Raw genomic sequence first — 15,000 nt, forward strand, 5'->3', positions numbered from 1 at the left:
TATGACGTTTGCGATAAATCGGTCATATCAGCGCCATAATAATAATAATAATAATAATAATAAATAATAATAATAATAATAATAATAATAATAATAATAATAATAATAATACTTTATTGCATCCCAAAAAGGACATTTTTTGTACAGACGTGTTATAATTTACACAATAAGATAAAAATACAATGGAAATAGGATGTATATATAAAAAAGGAACAGCTCCATAACCAGAGCTGCGCTTTATAATATGAATAATTTCAACACTGTAAAATAGTTAAAACTGTCACGATAAATTGAAAATTGAAAAGATTGCAAAACAAATAAATTAATAAATTAATATTTACATTTTTTGAAAGTAAAAATGCGAAATAATTATATAAAATGATTATTGCTCGTTGTTACAAAGCCTAATACTGGACGGCAGAAAAGATTTTCGGTGTCTCTCTGTTTTCGTTGAAATAGAGAAAGGGCGACCACTTCTTTCTGACATAATAACTGATGGTCTTAGTGGATGATACTGGTCATTTAATATTTTAGTTATTTTTTAATACAAAATTTCTCGTATAAAAGATCTACATCGCTAACATCATTTATATAGCGTTTAATGGATTTTTAAATATTTGAATTTATTTTGTTCCTTTCCACTGCTAAGCAATTGCCTCCCCAAGCTGTTATACAAAATGACAAAACACTTTCGATTACTGCTCTATAAAATAATGTGCAGAGGGTTTTATCTATTCTAAAAAATATGTACGTCTGCACATCTCATGCCTAATTATTTTCAAGTGTTCATCCCACTTGAGCCTGTCATCCTTAGTATAGAGGAAGACAGTTGAATAATAACAAACTCAAGTGTTACAATTAAAAGCAGTCACAAGAAAAAGGTTAAACACAGGGGAATGGTTCTAACAACGATGGAAAACGATAATTCAAATTAAAGGGGCTGAGACAAAATGTGAGATACTGGGGATGGTGTATCAGAATATTAACGAAATATAATACTTATACAGCACGTGGAATAGAGGTTAATTACAATTTGAAATATAGACTACAGTGTTTAACTGATATCAATTTAGCACTATGACTTTCTAGAGTCTATTTAGATTAAAATGCCCAACGCAACAGCAAGTTGTGATAAGGAATATAAATCTACGTTGTTTAATCAGCTTCTGTTGCTACAAACACGAGTTTGATATAGGTTTTCTTCCTAAACAACAAATATACTCCAATACCTCATTTCAATTAGAGATGTGTAACAACTTGATTAGCGCTTTGTGTTCGTGAAAGAGACAATTTTGATAATTAATTATCTGATCCGAAATCCTGCTATTCCGAGTTAGACTATTATGTAATATGTCAACACCTTACCTTCTTAATGATCTACTTCTGCCACCATGTATATTGGTGCATTGTATATGATCAGACAGATGCAGCTATGCATATCTAATAATTCAGTTTATTCATCTTTGGCATTGAGTGTCTACTATATTCAAATGGCAACACAAAAAAAACGGAAGGGCTACAAAAACTCCAATATGGGGAAAACAATAATGGTGTGCAAACATCTAATTCTATATATTTTTTAGTAAATTACATGTTATAGAGTAGTCCAAATTGATGTCAAAATGTAAACAAAATGACCCAGATTTTTTTTTACAAATGACCCGAACTATGCTGCAATTGACCCTTAGTAATGTCATGCGCATCACCCAACTTTTTGTTTACATATTGCTTAGGCAGCAAATTGAAGTTGGCAGTGAATAAATTCAAGCTGTTTACTCTGAGGGAAATACCTAGGGAGACCATAGCTTTCATGACCATACTACTACTACTATTACTCTACTACTACTACTACTACTACTACTACTACTACTACTACTACTACTACTACTACTACTACTACTACTACTACTACTACTACTACTACTACTATACTACTACTACTACTACTACTACTACTACTACTACTACTACTACTACTACTACTACTACTACTACTACTACTACTACTATACTACTACTACTACTACTAACTACTACTACTACTACTACTACTACTACTACTACTACTACTACTACTACTACTACTACTACTATACTACTACTACATACTACTACTACTACTATACTACTACTACTACTACTTTTTACTACTACTACTACAACTACTACAGCACGACTACAATACCCCCCCCCCAACACTGCTAAAACTTTTTCTACAACTACTACTATTAAAACTCCGACAGTTTAAGGGAGGGGGGGGGGAGCGGCACTAAAGGGTCATTTTTTTATTTGATGAAATATCCTAAACTTCTATGAACAGTCATAATGTATATGTTTGGGAAGGATGATTGCATATAATTTTTTTCGAAAAAAGTTGCCCGTTGCAATGGAAACGACGCCATATTGGAAAATAAACAACACATCTTAAAAAGTCAAAGGCTTTTTTGTTTATCAACTGATTGCCATAATATTTTGGCCAAAGGTAGAAAAAAGAAAAATAAAGAGGCTCTAGTAGCCCGATTTTTATTTTTTAAATTAGAAACTTTAAAAATTAAGTTCAAATTTATGACTCGATTATTCCCTTTGAAGAAAGTTACATAATTTGAAATTACTCATAACGATGTCTTTTTTCAAAAATCCGGCTCCTAGAGGACCTGCATATTTGTATGACACTCATTTGTAGAAAGTTTGAAGAAGATTGGTTGAAAACTGAGGGAGGAGATAGGTTTTTAGTGACGAAAATTGCAGTTTTGAGAACAACGCATTTAAAAGTCAAATTAAACGAGTTTAGGGAAAAACTCTCCTCTCGCTCTCTGCTTGGATTGTGACCACATGACATAATTAAGAATGAAGTGATCGGTTGTTGAAGATAGAGGAGAGTTTTTACTTTTAATTGATATGTTTTTGCCTTTACTTAGTTATAAAGACTATTTGATATTCTTTCATGAAATCAGTCCACTGAAACTAAAAATGGGCAGGATTTTTTGAGTCGAAAAAGCTAAAGATAAAGTTCTCATGCAATTTTTTTATGCAGACAAATGGTCACATGACAACATCCCACCAAAATCTACTTTTTAGCAAACTGGGTCAAAATTCATCATTTTTAATGTCGCTCCCCCCCCCTTAATAATCAGTTTTACAACATTAAAACGTTTTAATGACTGATGAGATGAACATACAAAACATAAGAAAGCACTCTGATTATCAAGTTGGAGACTTTGAAGCCCCAAAATCATCTATTTTAATCGTTGCTTTTTATCGTTTCATATGAGTCAATGACATTTATATTTTAATGTTTTGTAACTCTTCAACCTTACCATTTTAAAAGTAACTCCTTAATTTGACCTGCCTGAATGTTAAAACAATAAATATGTTATTTCTGTTTTATTGAAAAGTATATATAGAATTGCACTACTTCTGAATATTTTATTTTATTCCACAATATGATATTTTAAATAAACGTACAAAAGATGGCAATAATGAAGAATATTCTTGTTTCGTTAATTCTAAAATATTCCATCATGTATGACCAATCAGGTAGGAGTATTTGTTTATTTATAAAATAAACTAAATTCACTAAACACAGCACTCTCTACCATAACAACACACCATGGGCAGAAAGCAAATCAGATTTCCACGTGACAATGAGTTATTCAACGGTGCCGAAACCTGTGAGTTGATCGGCTTATACCTGCTATCACAATTCAACAACATAACTAAAACACAAATCGGTCTCTACATAGACGATGGATTAGCCATATGTAGGTACCCCCCTCCTTTTAATAACAGAAGAAATTGAAAATCAAATCTTCAATATATTCCAACATACCAGCTAAAGATTACAGTTGACACCAACAAGAAAGTCAAAGACTTTCTCGACGCAACCCGGACCGTTCTACAGACAATTACAAACCCTACAGAAAGCCCAACAACGTCATCAACCACATAAATAAAGACAGCAATTACCCACCTGCGATCCAAACAATCTTCCCACCAACATCGCAAATAATAATAATAATAATAATAATAATAATAATAATAATAATAATAATAATAATAATAATAATAATAATAATAATAATAATAATAATAATAATAATAATAATAATAATAATAAATAATATATAATAATAATAATAATAATAATAATAATAATAATAATAATAATAATAATAATAATGATAATAATAATAATATAAAAAGATCTTTATTGTCCATAAATATGGCAATTTGTAATTTAGTTACACTTGTTATAACGTTATATGATAACTATAACATTGAACATATATTTGACTCTCTCTCTCTCTCTGTCTCTCTCTCTGTCTCTCTCTCTCTCTCTCTCTCTCTCTCTCTCTCTCTTCTTCTTCTTCTTCTTCTTCTTCGTCTTCTTCTTCATCTCCAAGTAACAAGTCTGTGCCAGACATGCAGTATAGAAATATACATGAACAGAAATGTACGTTATGTAATATAACGTTAATGTACAAGTGTGGTTAACTAATGATACGAATATAATGTATTCTAGTAATATATTCAATTGTGACATTATTTAGAAATAACTAAGTGTATTTAAGTGTATTATTCATGGAAGTAAATTATTAGTTATTGCAAAGGGCAATTACTCAATAAGAAAAATACACCATAACAACAATAATAATAATAATAATAATAATAATAATAATAATAATAATAATAATAATAAAATAATAATAATAATAATAATAATAATAATAACAATAATAGATTTTTATTGTCAATTAATATGGCAATTTGTAATTTAGTTACACTTGTTATAACGTTATATGATAACTATAACATTGAACATATATTTCACTCCTACTTATTTTCTCTCTTTCGCTCTCTCTCTCTCTATCTATCTATCTCTCTCTCTTTCTTCTTTATCTTTTTCTTCTTCTTTCTTCTTCTTCTTCTTCTCTTCTTCTTCTTCTTCTTCTTCTTCTTCTCTTCTCACTATCTTTCACCTGTGCGATACACACAACTTAAACATATTCATTTCATTTTCAATTCGTTACTTTTGTGGCAATTCGACGCCAAATACTATCATCATTTGTCAATTAATCTAACATTAAATTAATTTAATCAGTCAATCAGTCAACGCATCAATCCTTGGTTATGCTGACGATATGAAATATTCAACCTTTTTTTTTGCTGATGGAACGAACGTTGGTTTATACTTGTTAGTTCTACATTTAATCTGACAAAACAAAAACTAAATTCATGGTATAAAATATGTGGCATAGAAGATATAAAACAAAGAATAGCAATAGCAAAAAACGTGTTCCATAAAATGCATATCGTTCTATTTTTGGTACCAACAATGATAGAGGGGAAAGACTTGTCGACTGGTGCAGACTGGAAAACCTTACTATTGTCAATACATGGTTTCAAAACCACGATAGAAAGAAGTGGACATGGATAAGCCCAGGTGGCCTTTTTAAAAATCTGATAGATTTTATTCTGGTCCAACAACGATTCAGAAATATCGTAAGCAACGCAACAACTATTCCAAGCGCAGATTGTAATAGTGACCACATACCTGTCAAGGCCACGCTAAAAATAAAACTTAAACAAATAAAAAAAAGGAAAGTGGAACCAAAACTGCAATTAGATCTATTGAGAATTAACCATCAAATAAAAAATGATTACAAAGAATGCGTGAAAGAAAAACGTGAAAACTTGACCTCAGATATAAACATAGATAAGTACTGGAATCAAATATCGAACTGCATCACAGAATCTGCAAGAGAAACTATTCCATCTGTGAAAAAACACGAACCAAAACATAAGTGGATGGATGACAAGATCTTGAAATTGATGAATGAAAGACTAAAACTAGAACGCAACAACAATGAATATAAAGAAGCTAATAAGATTATAAAACGTGATTGTAAGAGAGCAAAGGAAGATTATATTGAACATGAATGTCACAGAATTGAAAGACTAAAACAATCTAACACCAAACAATTCTACCAGTCAATACAAGACCTAAGTGGAAAACGACCAGCCATGGCAAGAAAATGCGTTAAAGACGCAAAAGGTAATATACTTATCGACAACAACGAAATTTTGGAACGTTGGGCAGTATACATAAAAAAACTATACGCGGATGACAAAAGAGGAACGAGCTTGGATAAAGAAATCTCTACTGTGAACACGGGTCCCCAGATTATGCGAGAAGAAGTAGAAGCTGCTTGCAAAGAGATGAAAAGGGGGAAACCAGTAGGCCAAGATAGCTTCTCAATAGAATTGATTGACGCCCTCTACGATATGGGAATAGACATTCTGACAAAAGCCTTTAATGTCTTATATGAAAAGGGTGAATTTCCTAATGTCTTAAGACAATCGGTATTCATTACGATACCCAAAAAACAAGGAACTATTGACTGTGACCAACACAGAACAAGCGGCATAATGAGCCAGGCCATAAAAATTATGTTAAGAGTACTTATGAAAAGAATGAGGAGCAAGATCTCTCCAGAAATAAGTGACGAGCAGTTTGGTTTTGTTAAAGAAAAGGTTACGGTAAATTCAATCTTTACATTGAAAACATTAATGCAACGGTCAATCGAAAAACAAAAATCACATTATCTATGCTTCATTGATTATTCCAAAGCTTTCGATTCAGTACAGCACGATTAGCTATTCAAAATCTTAGAAAAAATGGGTATAGACAGTAAGGACCTTCGACTTGTGAAAAACTTATATTGGAATCAAACAGCCTGTGTTAAACTGGATAATGAAACATCGGACTTCTTTAACATCGAGAAGGGAGTAAGACAAGGTTACGTCTTATCACCGGACCTGTTTAACATATATAGTGAAATAATATTCAAAGAAATTGAAGATATGAAAGGCGTCGTCGTTGGAGGGCAGAATATGAATAGCATAAGATACGCAGACGATGGTATTCTGATGGCCTACTCTCCAGAACACGTGCAGACAATTTTAGATATAGTGGTGGGCAAAAGTGAAGAGATGGGCCTAGAACTTGATATTAAGAAAACCGAATGCATGGTGGTCTCAAAGAATGACAACAACACGACCTTCCACTTGTCAAGCAAAGGAGAGACCATCAAACAAAAAAAGAAATTTAGATATTTAGGCACTATCATCACCCATGACGTACGTGACATAGAAGATATAAAACAAAGAATAGCAATAGGAAAAAAACGTGTTCCATAAAATGCCACCAGTTGTGTCAAACAACAACCTAAACTTGAAGACCAGAATGAAAGTAGTAGAAACATGTCATAAGTACCCTTTTATACGATTGTGAAACGTGCACGCTTGACAAAGTATGCACGAGGAGGTTAGAGGCATTTGAGATGCGGGTATATAGAAGAATGTTGAGGGTATCATGGACAGACAGGTGTACGAACGAGGAAGTGTTGGAGAAGGTGAGAAAGGGAAGAATATAGATCGATAACATCAGAAAGAGGCAGTTACGGTTTCTGGGACATGTGTGGAGAAGAGACAGAATAGAAAAGTTGGTAACATCTGGGATGATCGAAGGAAAGAGAGCTAGAGGAATACAAATAATGACTTATCTAAATAACCTAAGAATGGCCAAATGTGACGTTAAAAATAACACAGATTTCATGCGCACCGCAGAGGATCGTGATACGTGGAGACAGTTGACCGGCAACGTGCTCAAGAGCGCAAGCCACGATGGATGATGATGATGGGATTGTGGTCAAAGGGTTCTGTGTACAATAAAGATCTATTATTATTATTATTATTATTATTATTATTATTATTATTATATTATTATTATTATTATTATTATTATTATTATTATTATTATTATTATTACTATTATTATTATTATTATTATTATTATTATTATTACTGTTATGGTGTATTGTTATTATTGAGTTATTGCCCTTTACAATAACTAATAATTTACTTTCATGAATAATACACTTAAATACATTTAGTTATTTCTAAATAATGTTACAATTGAATATATTAGTAGAATACATTATATTCGTATCATTAGTGAACTACACTTATGCATTGACGTTATATTACATAACGTATATTTCTGTTTATGTATTTTCTATACTGCATGTTTAATATTACTAAGTCTGTGATATATGATTTAAAGAACTTGAATAAATCATACTTGATGATTGTGAACCAAGGAGTGTCTTCCCTGAAAAGTCAACAAAAAACTCATCGCGTATGCTGATGATGCAACCCTGATTCCGAGAGATATACCTAGCATACACAAAATTTTAGAAACTTTCAAAAATTTCGGCCTCGCAAGTGGTGCCAAACTAAATATTAAAAAGACCAAAATCATGAATCTCGGAGCCGAACCCTTAGAAACTGAAAAAGCCCAGATACCCGACATGCAATGGGTTAACCAAATTAAAATCCTCGGAATAACGTACTGTCAAAGACACACTACACAGAAAGACATCTGGAGTGGAATTGTACACAATATAGACAAGAAACTACATTCATACACATACATCAAAGCCAATGTATTCGATAGAACCAGGATAGTGAACACCTACATTATTCCAAAAATCTTATACTACATCAAAATCTTCAAACATCAGTACACCGCAATAAAGAAATTAGAAAGACGCATAGACACATTTATACTACAAGATTATTATTATTATTATTATTATTATTATTATAATAATAATAATTATTATTATTATTATTATTATTATTATTATTATTATTATTATTATTATTATTATTATTATTATTATTATTATTATTATTATTATTATTATTATTATTATTATTATTATTATTATTATTGTTATTATTATTATTATTCAATTTTTGAAGTATTTAAAAAATTTGTGGCCATCTCAGTGTTCTGACGTTATCTTATAGCCTGACACTAGAACCGTAGTAATCGTTATCTTATAGCCTGACACTAGAACCGTAGTAATCGTGATCATATAGCCTGACACTAGAACCGTAGTAATCGTTATCATATAGCCTGACACTAGAACCATAGTAATCGTTATCATATTCTAACACAAGAACCGTAGTAATCGTTATCTTATAGCCTGACACTAGAACCGTAGTAATCGTTATCTTATAGCCTGACACTAGAACCGTAGTAATCGTTATCATATTCTGACACTAGAACCGTAGCCATCGTTATCTTATAGCCTGACACTAGAACCGTAGTAATCGTTGTCTTATTCTGACACTAGAACCGTAGCCATGGTTATCTTATAGCCTGGCACTAGAACCGTAGCCATCGTTAAGTTATAGCCTGACACTAGAACCGTAGCCATCGTTATCTTATAGCCTGACACTAGAACCGTAGCCATCGTTATCTTATAGCCTGACACTAGAACCGTAGCCATCGTTATCATATAGCCTGACACTAGAACCGTAGCCATCGTTATCTTATAGCCTGACACTAGAACCGCAGCCATCGTTATCATATAGCCTGACACTAGAACCGTAGCTATCGCTAGAACCCACTAAACTTATCATTTGACGTCATTTTCTAGGGTTTGTACAGCGTCTAGTGAGCTGTCGTTAGTGGTTTTCTAGGAACCAAGTGATCCCATTGGCTGAACTATTCATCATCATATCTTGTCGCGCCAGTGAGTCAGCCAGTCCCGGGAAGTCTGGTTGCATTCCCTCAGGTCAGCATTGGTGCAGTGAGGTCCCAACTCATGACTTGTTTTCTTTTGTGGCTAAAGACTTGTCTTTTGACGCCAATAGGATTCAGTAGTCTGATGTCACGCCGCCCGGCAACGGCGGCCATCTTGGTTCTAAACAAAGAAAATCATTCTTTTTTATTCTTCATGCTGGTTAGAACTTTTCATATGCCTTGTGATCAGAATGTATAAAAGTCAAAACATGATCAAATCTATGCTTTTTTTCCCCTCTGGATACGCTTTTACGCTCGACGGAGAAATATTTCATACGGGCGTCCGCCATTGTTCCAATAGTTTAGAGCCAGTGTTACTAAGTTACCATGCGTCATGAGGAAGGAAGTGACGTAACAACTGTTGAAGAGTATTTGTGGTCCGTTTCAGTTTCAGGCTATACGTTTACGATGGCTACGCCCTGTGCCATTTTCTTTGTTTCCTTCACGAGAAGCCTCCTTTTTGCCACGCATGTGTGGCTATGCGGTCTAGTGGAATAACACTCGCTTTTGGATTGGAAGGTCCTGGGTTCGAGCCTCACTCGGCGCATAGTTGAGTCCTTGGAAAAGGCTCTTTGCTCACAATTTCTCACCATACATGGCCGTTAACAATATTGTCTCTGTCCGCAAAAAAAAATGTGTATTATCGCCTCACAGGCGTCATGTTCCGTCCTAAGTGTTAAGTTTTGCTGTTGGCCAGGGACCCCTTGTAAAGCTCTTTGAGCACGTTTAGTGGATATATTGCTCTGTATAAAAGCTCAATCTTTTACACAATCTCGGTCATTGATCTTCTGTGTGGACGTGTCCAACGTCTCTCCTGACTATTCCTTGACGCTATCCAGACACTTTTTCCCTGTCTTCATCTTCCTCATTGACCTTCCACGAAGGTCTTGCCCTACATTTAGGTTATTGACCTTCTGTGTCGACGTGTACAACGTCACTCCTGACTATTCCCTGACGCTATCCAGACACTTTTTCCCTGTCTTCATCTTCCTCATTGACCTTCCACAAAGGCCTTGCATAACTCTCTTGGAGGCATAGTTGAGTCCTTGGAAAAGGCTCTTTACTCACACTCTCTCACCGTACTCTGGTGTAAAATGAGTATCTGGCCATTAACAGCGTTGCCTTTATCGGAAAAAAAAATGTAATATCCCATAATAAGCGTTATGTTTCGTCCAACATGGCAAATATTGCTGTTGGCTTTAACTCCTTGTAAAGCGCTTCGAGCACGTTGTGTAGATATTGAAATTGGTCTAGTCGTATGAAAATCCCCTCGTCTGAAGTTTCTGGGTTCGAGTCTCGAGCGGCGCATAGTTGAGTCATTGGAAAAGGTTCTTTTATTCACATTCTCTCACCGAAATCAGGAGTAAAATGGGAAACTGCCCGTTGAAATCGTTGTCTCTGTCTAGACAAAAAAAATATAATATCGTATGTTAAGTGTTGTTGCTGGCTAGAAGCGCCCTGTAAAGGTCATTGCACCTTTAGTGGAGATTGGTCTATATAAAAGCTCTGATAAAGGTATTTATTTATGGGACAGGTCGTGTAATATAAATAAATGGCACTATTATTATCTGAATCACATCGATATAATAATATTGTTTTAATACCATGTGTCACATTTATTATATCTTTATTACACAGAACATCTGTCCTTTTGATGCTAAACGTTTAGGTAAGATACTCACAACAGCCACCAGCTAAATTAAACATACCAACGCACAAGTCCGGTTTGAACGTTAAACGTTTATAGTCTGATTGGTATAATTCACATGGTCCTTCTCACTGACAGGCTACGTAAAAATAATAACAAAGAGCTGAGTCACGTCAACTTCGTTCCTTCAATAAATCATTGTTTATTGTTTTGATAAATGAAACACCACAATTTCTTGAATTCTTGCCTATAATGGGAACTCATTTTATAATATATGAATATACTCACACTGGCATTTAAATTCTCCAACAGAATAAAAAAATGTAAAAAAATACTTAGAATTAACACGTAACCTCCGCGAAAAACAATATTTCCCAAAACAATGAAAACAAGTCTCGGTATGAAACAGACTGTAAACAAAATTGATATCGCAACGACCATACGAACTAGATTTACCTCTTTGGAGCTCTTTGGATAGTTTTTCGGAACGCTACCAGGGGTTAAATTGTCCTTGCGATTAGTTGGATTCTCGCACTCTGTTTTTGTAGGAACAGATTTATTTTGTGTCGTTTTCACAGAGGAGACCCCAGCTGATTTTTTAAATTTTTGAGATGTATTAATTGTCTTTAACATGATAATGTTGCACAGAATAATTAAGGGGATGGACAGAAATCGAGCTGTTATATATAAATACATGAGTTTAAAATCATAGCTGTTTGGGTAAATGCGAAAGCGATAAGGTGCAAGATAAGATCTATTTGTTCTCGGATCAATACGCCATGCCAGGTAGTAATACATTCGATGATGAATTGCTAGAGCAATTCCTAAAACATTGAATGAGATAAAGACCATCAATGATCGAAATGGGGTGAAAATTGTCCTAGACATGAAAGGAAAGCAAACGGAGATAACTCTCTCAAAAGTCAAATAAACTGTCATCCAAATTGTCACATTGAGGAATGGATCAATTTGTTGATCAAATATGTACGTTAAACTATAAGCTGTAGTACGAGAACCTCCTGAAAACTTTGAGATAATCTCTGATGTAATTCCCAAAAATGTAAATAAACAGGCACCAAAATCAGAAAATGAAATTCCTGCAAATATCACGTTAGGGCTGCTTGAAAAGATCCCTTGTCGATAGAAGATGATCAAATTGATGATGTTGGAAACAATCCCCATTGCTGTAATTGCTTCTGTGGGGACCAAACGGATGCAGACTATCAACAATTTGTACATCTCTACACTGAGCAATACTCTCCGAATAGACTCTTGGTCTTCCGTTGTCGAGTTCATTTGCGTTTGGATTTCAGTCTGGAAAATAAATCAGTCATTTATTGACAAATCATGATATGTGCACGTGACTCAACAGCAAAAGAGGTGTAAATCTGTCACCCGTCGTCTCAAAAACAAAATTCTGCCGGGGTGACTGGGAACCCGAAAGGTGAATTTACAATTGAAATGATAAAAAAAAAATGAAATTGTGTTTTGTTTGTTTTGGTTTTTTTTGAGTGGGGGGGGGGGGAGGGGGAGGGGGGGGGGGCGATATCTCAGTTGGTAGAGCAATCGTTTTAGAAGCAAAGGGACCGAGATCGATCCCGGGTGCAGTTGGGATTTTTTTTCTGACACCCCCCACCCCCCCACCTTATACTGTAAGCATGCTACACCACTGCTTATACCCAGTGCTAAAACTGTTCTCTCACATCTTTTTCTTTCCATTTTCTGAAGAATATGCTCCCAAGAGCATTTAGTTTTAAAAAAATCTTTATTTGAAGTAAATCGGGTGATTTTTCATGAAAATATGATCAGATTTTTGGGAAAAGTATCCAGCAACTTTTCTCAAATTTCATACTCTTTCAACTTGACTAGTTGTAAAAAATATTAGAAGTGAAATAAAGCTTTGATATTTCCCGAAGATGTACAAAAAGGGTTGATTTAATCATTGATGACAAGAACTCATTTTTGATTTAAAAAATTGACCTTCTAACTGAACTTGGCAATATCTCAGTACAAACCTTTACACCATCCAATTGATTATGTCATTCACTGTAACATATTTTACCACAAAGTATTCCATTTTTTAAAGCGCAACTCTGATTTACGTACTGTCGCGCGGCTATGTGGTTAAGTGGTATGACACTCGCTTTCGGATCGGAATGTCCTCAGTTCGAGCTCGCTCGGCGCATAGTTGAGTCCTTGGAAAAGGATCTTTACTCACATTCTCTCACCGTACTCAGGTGTCAAATGAGTACCTTAACAGCGTTATCTCTGCCGAAAAAAATTGTAATCTTGCCTAACAGGCATCATGTCTCGTTCTACATATTACATGTTGCTGTTTGTCAGGGGCCTCTTGTAAAGCACTTTGAGCACACGAAGTGGATATCGAGCTAAATAAAAAATCATATCTTAAAAAATCGAATACATTCATATATATTCAAATTAGAGGCCATTGTGATAATATATTTACTTGTTACAATTAATACAATATGAAATCGTCGCCATCAATTCTTAATTCTATATTTATACATTTTTATGCATGGCACTTCTGTGAACAAATTTCCATTTTATTTGGATGAATAACGGAATTATTATATTATATTATATTATATTATATTATATTATATTATATTATATTATATTATATTATATTATATTATATTATATTATATTACATTATATTATATTATATTATATTATATTATATTATATATATATATTATATTTTATTATATTTTATTATAGAACATAATTATAATATTATATCATATTATATTATGTTATAATATCATATTTTCTTATACTATATAATATATCATATTATATTATACATTTTATATTATATTACATTATATTGCATTTTGTATCAATAAAACTACATACATGAATTTTACTCAATTAATCACATTAATTTTATTAACGTTCCTTATAAACTTTTAGTTTATGAGTAAAAAAAACAACAAACTTTTATATAGCGCAATAAACATCAAATGTGCTCAAAGTGCTTTACAAAGGGTCTCTGATCAACAGCAACACGCAACATGTAGAACGAGAATAGACGTCTATTAGGCGATATTACAATTTTTTCCGACAGAGACTACGCTGTTGACTCGTGTTACACCTGAGTACGGTGAGACAATGTGAGAAAAGTGTCTTTTACAAGGACTCAACTATGCGCCGAGCAAGGCTCGAACCCACGACCTTCCGATTCGAAAGCGAGTGTCATACCGTCACAGGACCACAAAGCCGCACATGGTAATTTTTAAAAAAAATTTAATTTCCAGCTTCAGTATCAATGAGAAGTAACGTTTTCAATAATAATATGCTGACTAGAACTTTGGTGTCAACTTCAGAGCTTTGGACTTTGTCCTTTGATGAAAGCTCAGAAGTAACGTTTTCAATAATTATATGCTGACTAGAACTTTGGTGTCAACTTCAGAGCTTTGGACTTTAGTCTTTGATGAAAGCTCAGAAGTAACGTTTTCAATAATTATATGCTGACTTGAACTCTGGTGTCAACTTCAGAGCTTTGAACTTTGTCCTTTGATGACAACAGTAACGTTTTCAATAATAATATGCTGACAAGAACTTTGGTGACAACTTCAGAGCTTTGGGATTTGTCCTTTGATGAAAGCTCAGAAGTAACGTTTTCAATAATTATATGCTGACTAGAACTCTGGTGTCAACTTCAGAGCTT

General features: G+C 33.7%; 2 protein-coding genes across 2 annotated transcripts in view; both read right to left on the reverse strand.

Annotated features, from left to right (window-relative positions):
- The window catches only part of LOC144959469 (uncharacterized), a 103,276-nt gene that overhangs the window by 44,381 nt on the left and 43,895 nt on the right, over positions 1-15,000 (reverse strand). The window lies entirely within an intron of this gene.
- The window catches only part of LOC144959466 (uncharacterized), a 4,943-nt gene continuing 1,252 nt past the window's right edge, over positions 11,310-15,000 (reverse strand). Inside the window, exon 2 of the mRNA XM_078892072.1 lies at positions 11,310-12,620. Coding sequence (XP_078748198.1) covers positions 11,502-12,602 — 1,101 coding nt within the window. The 5' untranslated portion in view covers positions 12,603-12,620 and the 3' untranslated portion in view covers positions 11,310-11,501. The remainder of the gene's footprint in view (positions 12,621-15,000) is intronic.

Source organism: Berghia stephanieae, chromosome 14 (assembly GCF_034508935.2).
Source record: "Berghia stephanieae isolate SIO BIC M18660-M18661 chromosome 14, UCSD_Bste_1.3, whole genome shotgun sequence".
Taxonomy (NCBI): Eukaryota; Metazoa; Mollusca; class Gastropoda; order Nudibranchia; family Aeolidiidae; genus Berghia; species Berghia stephanieae.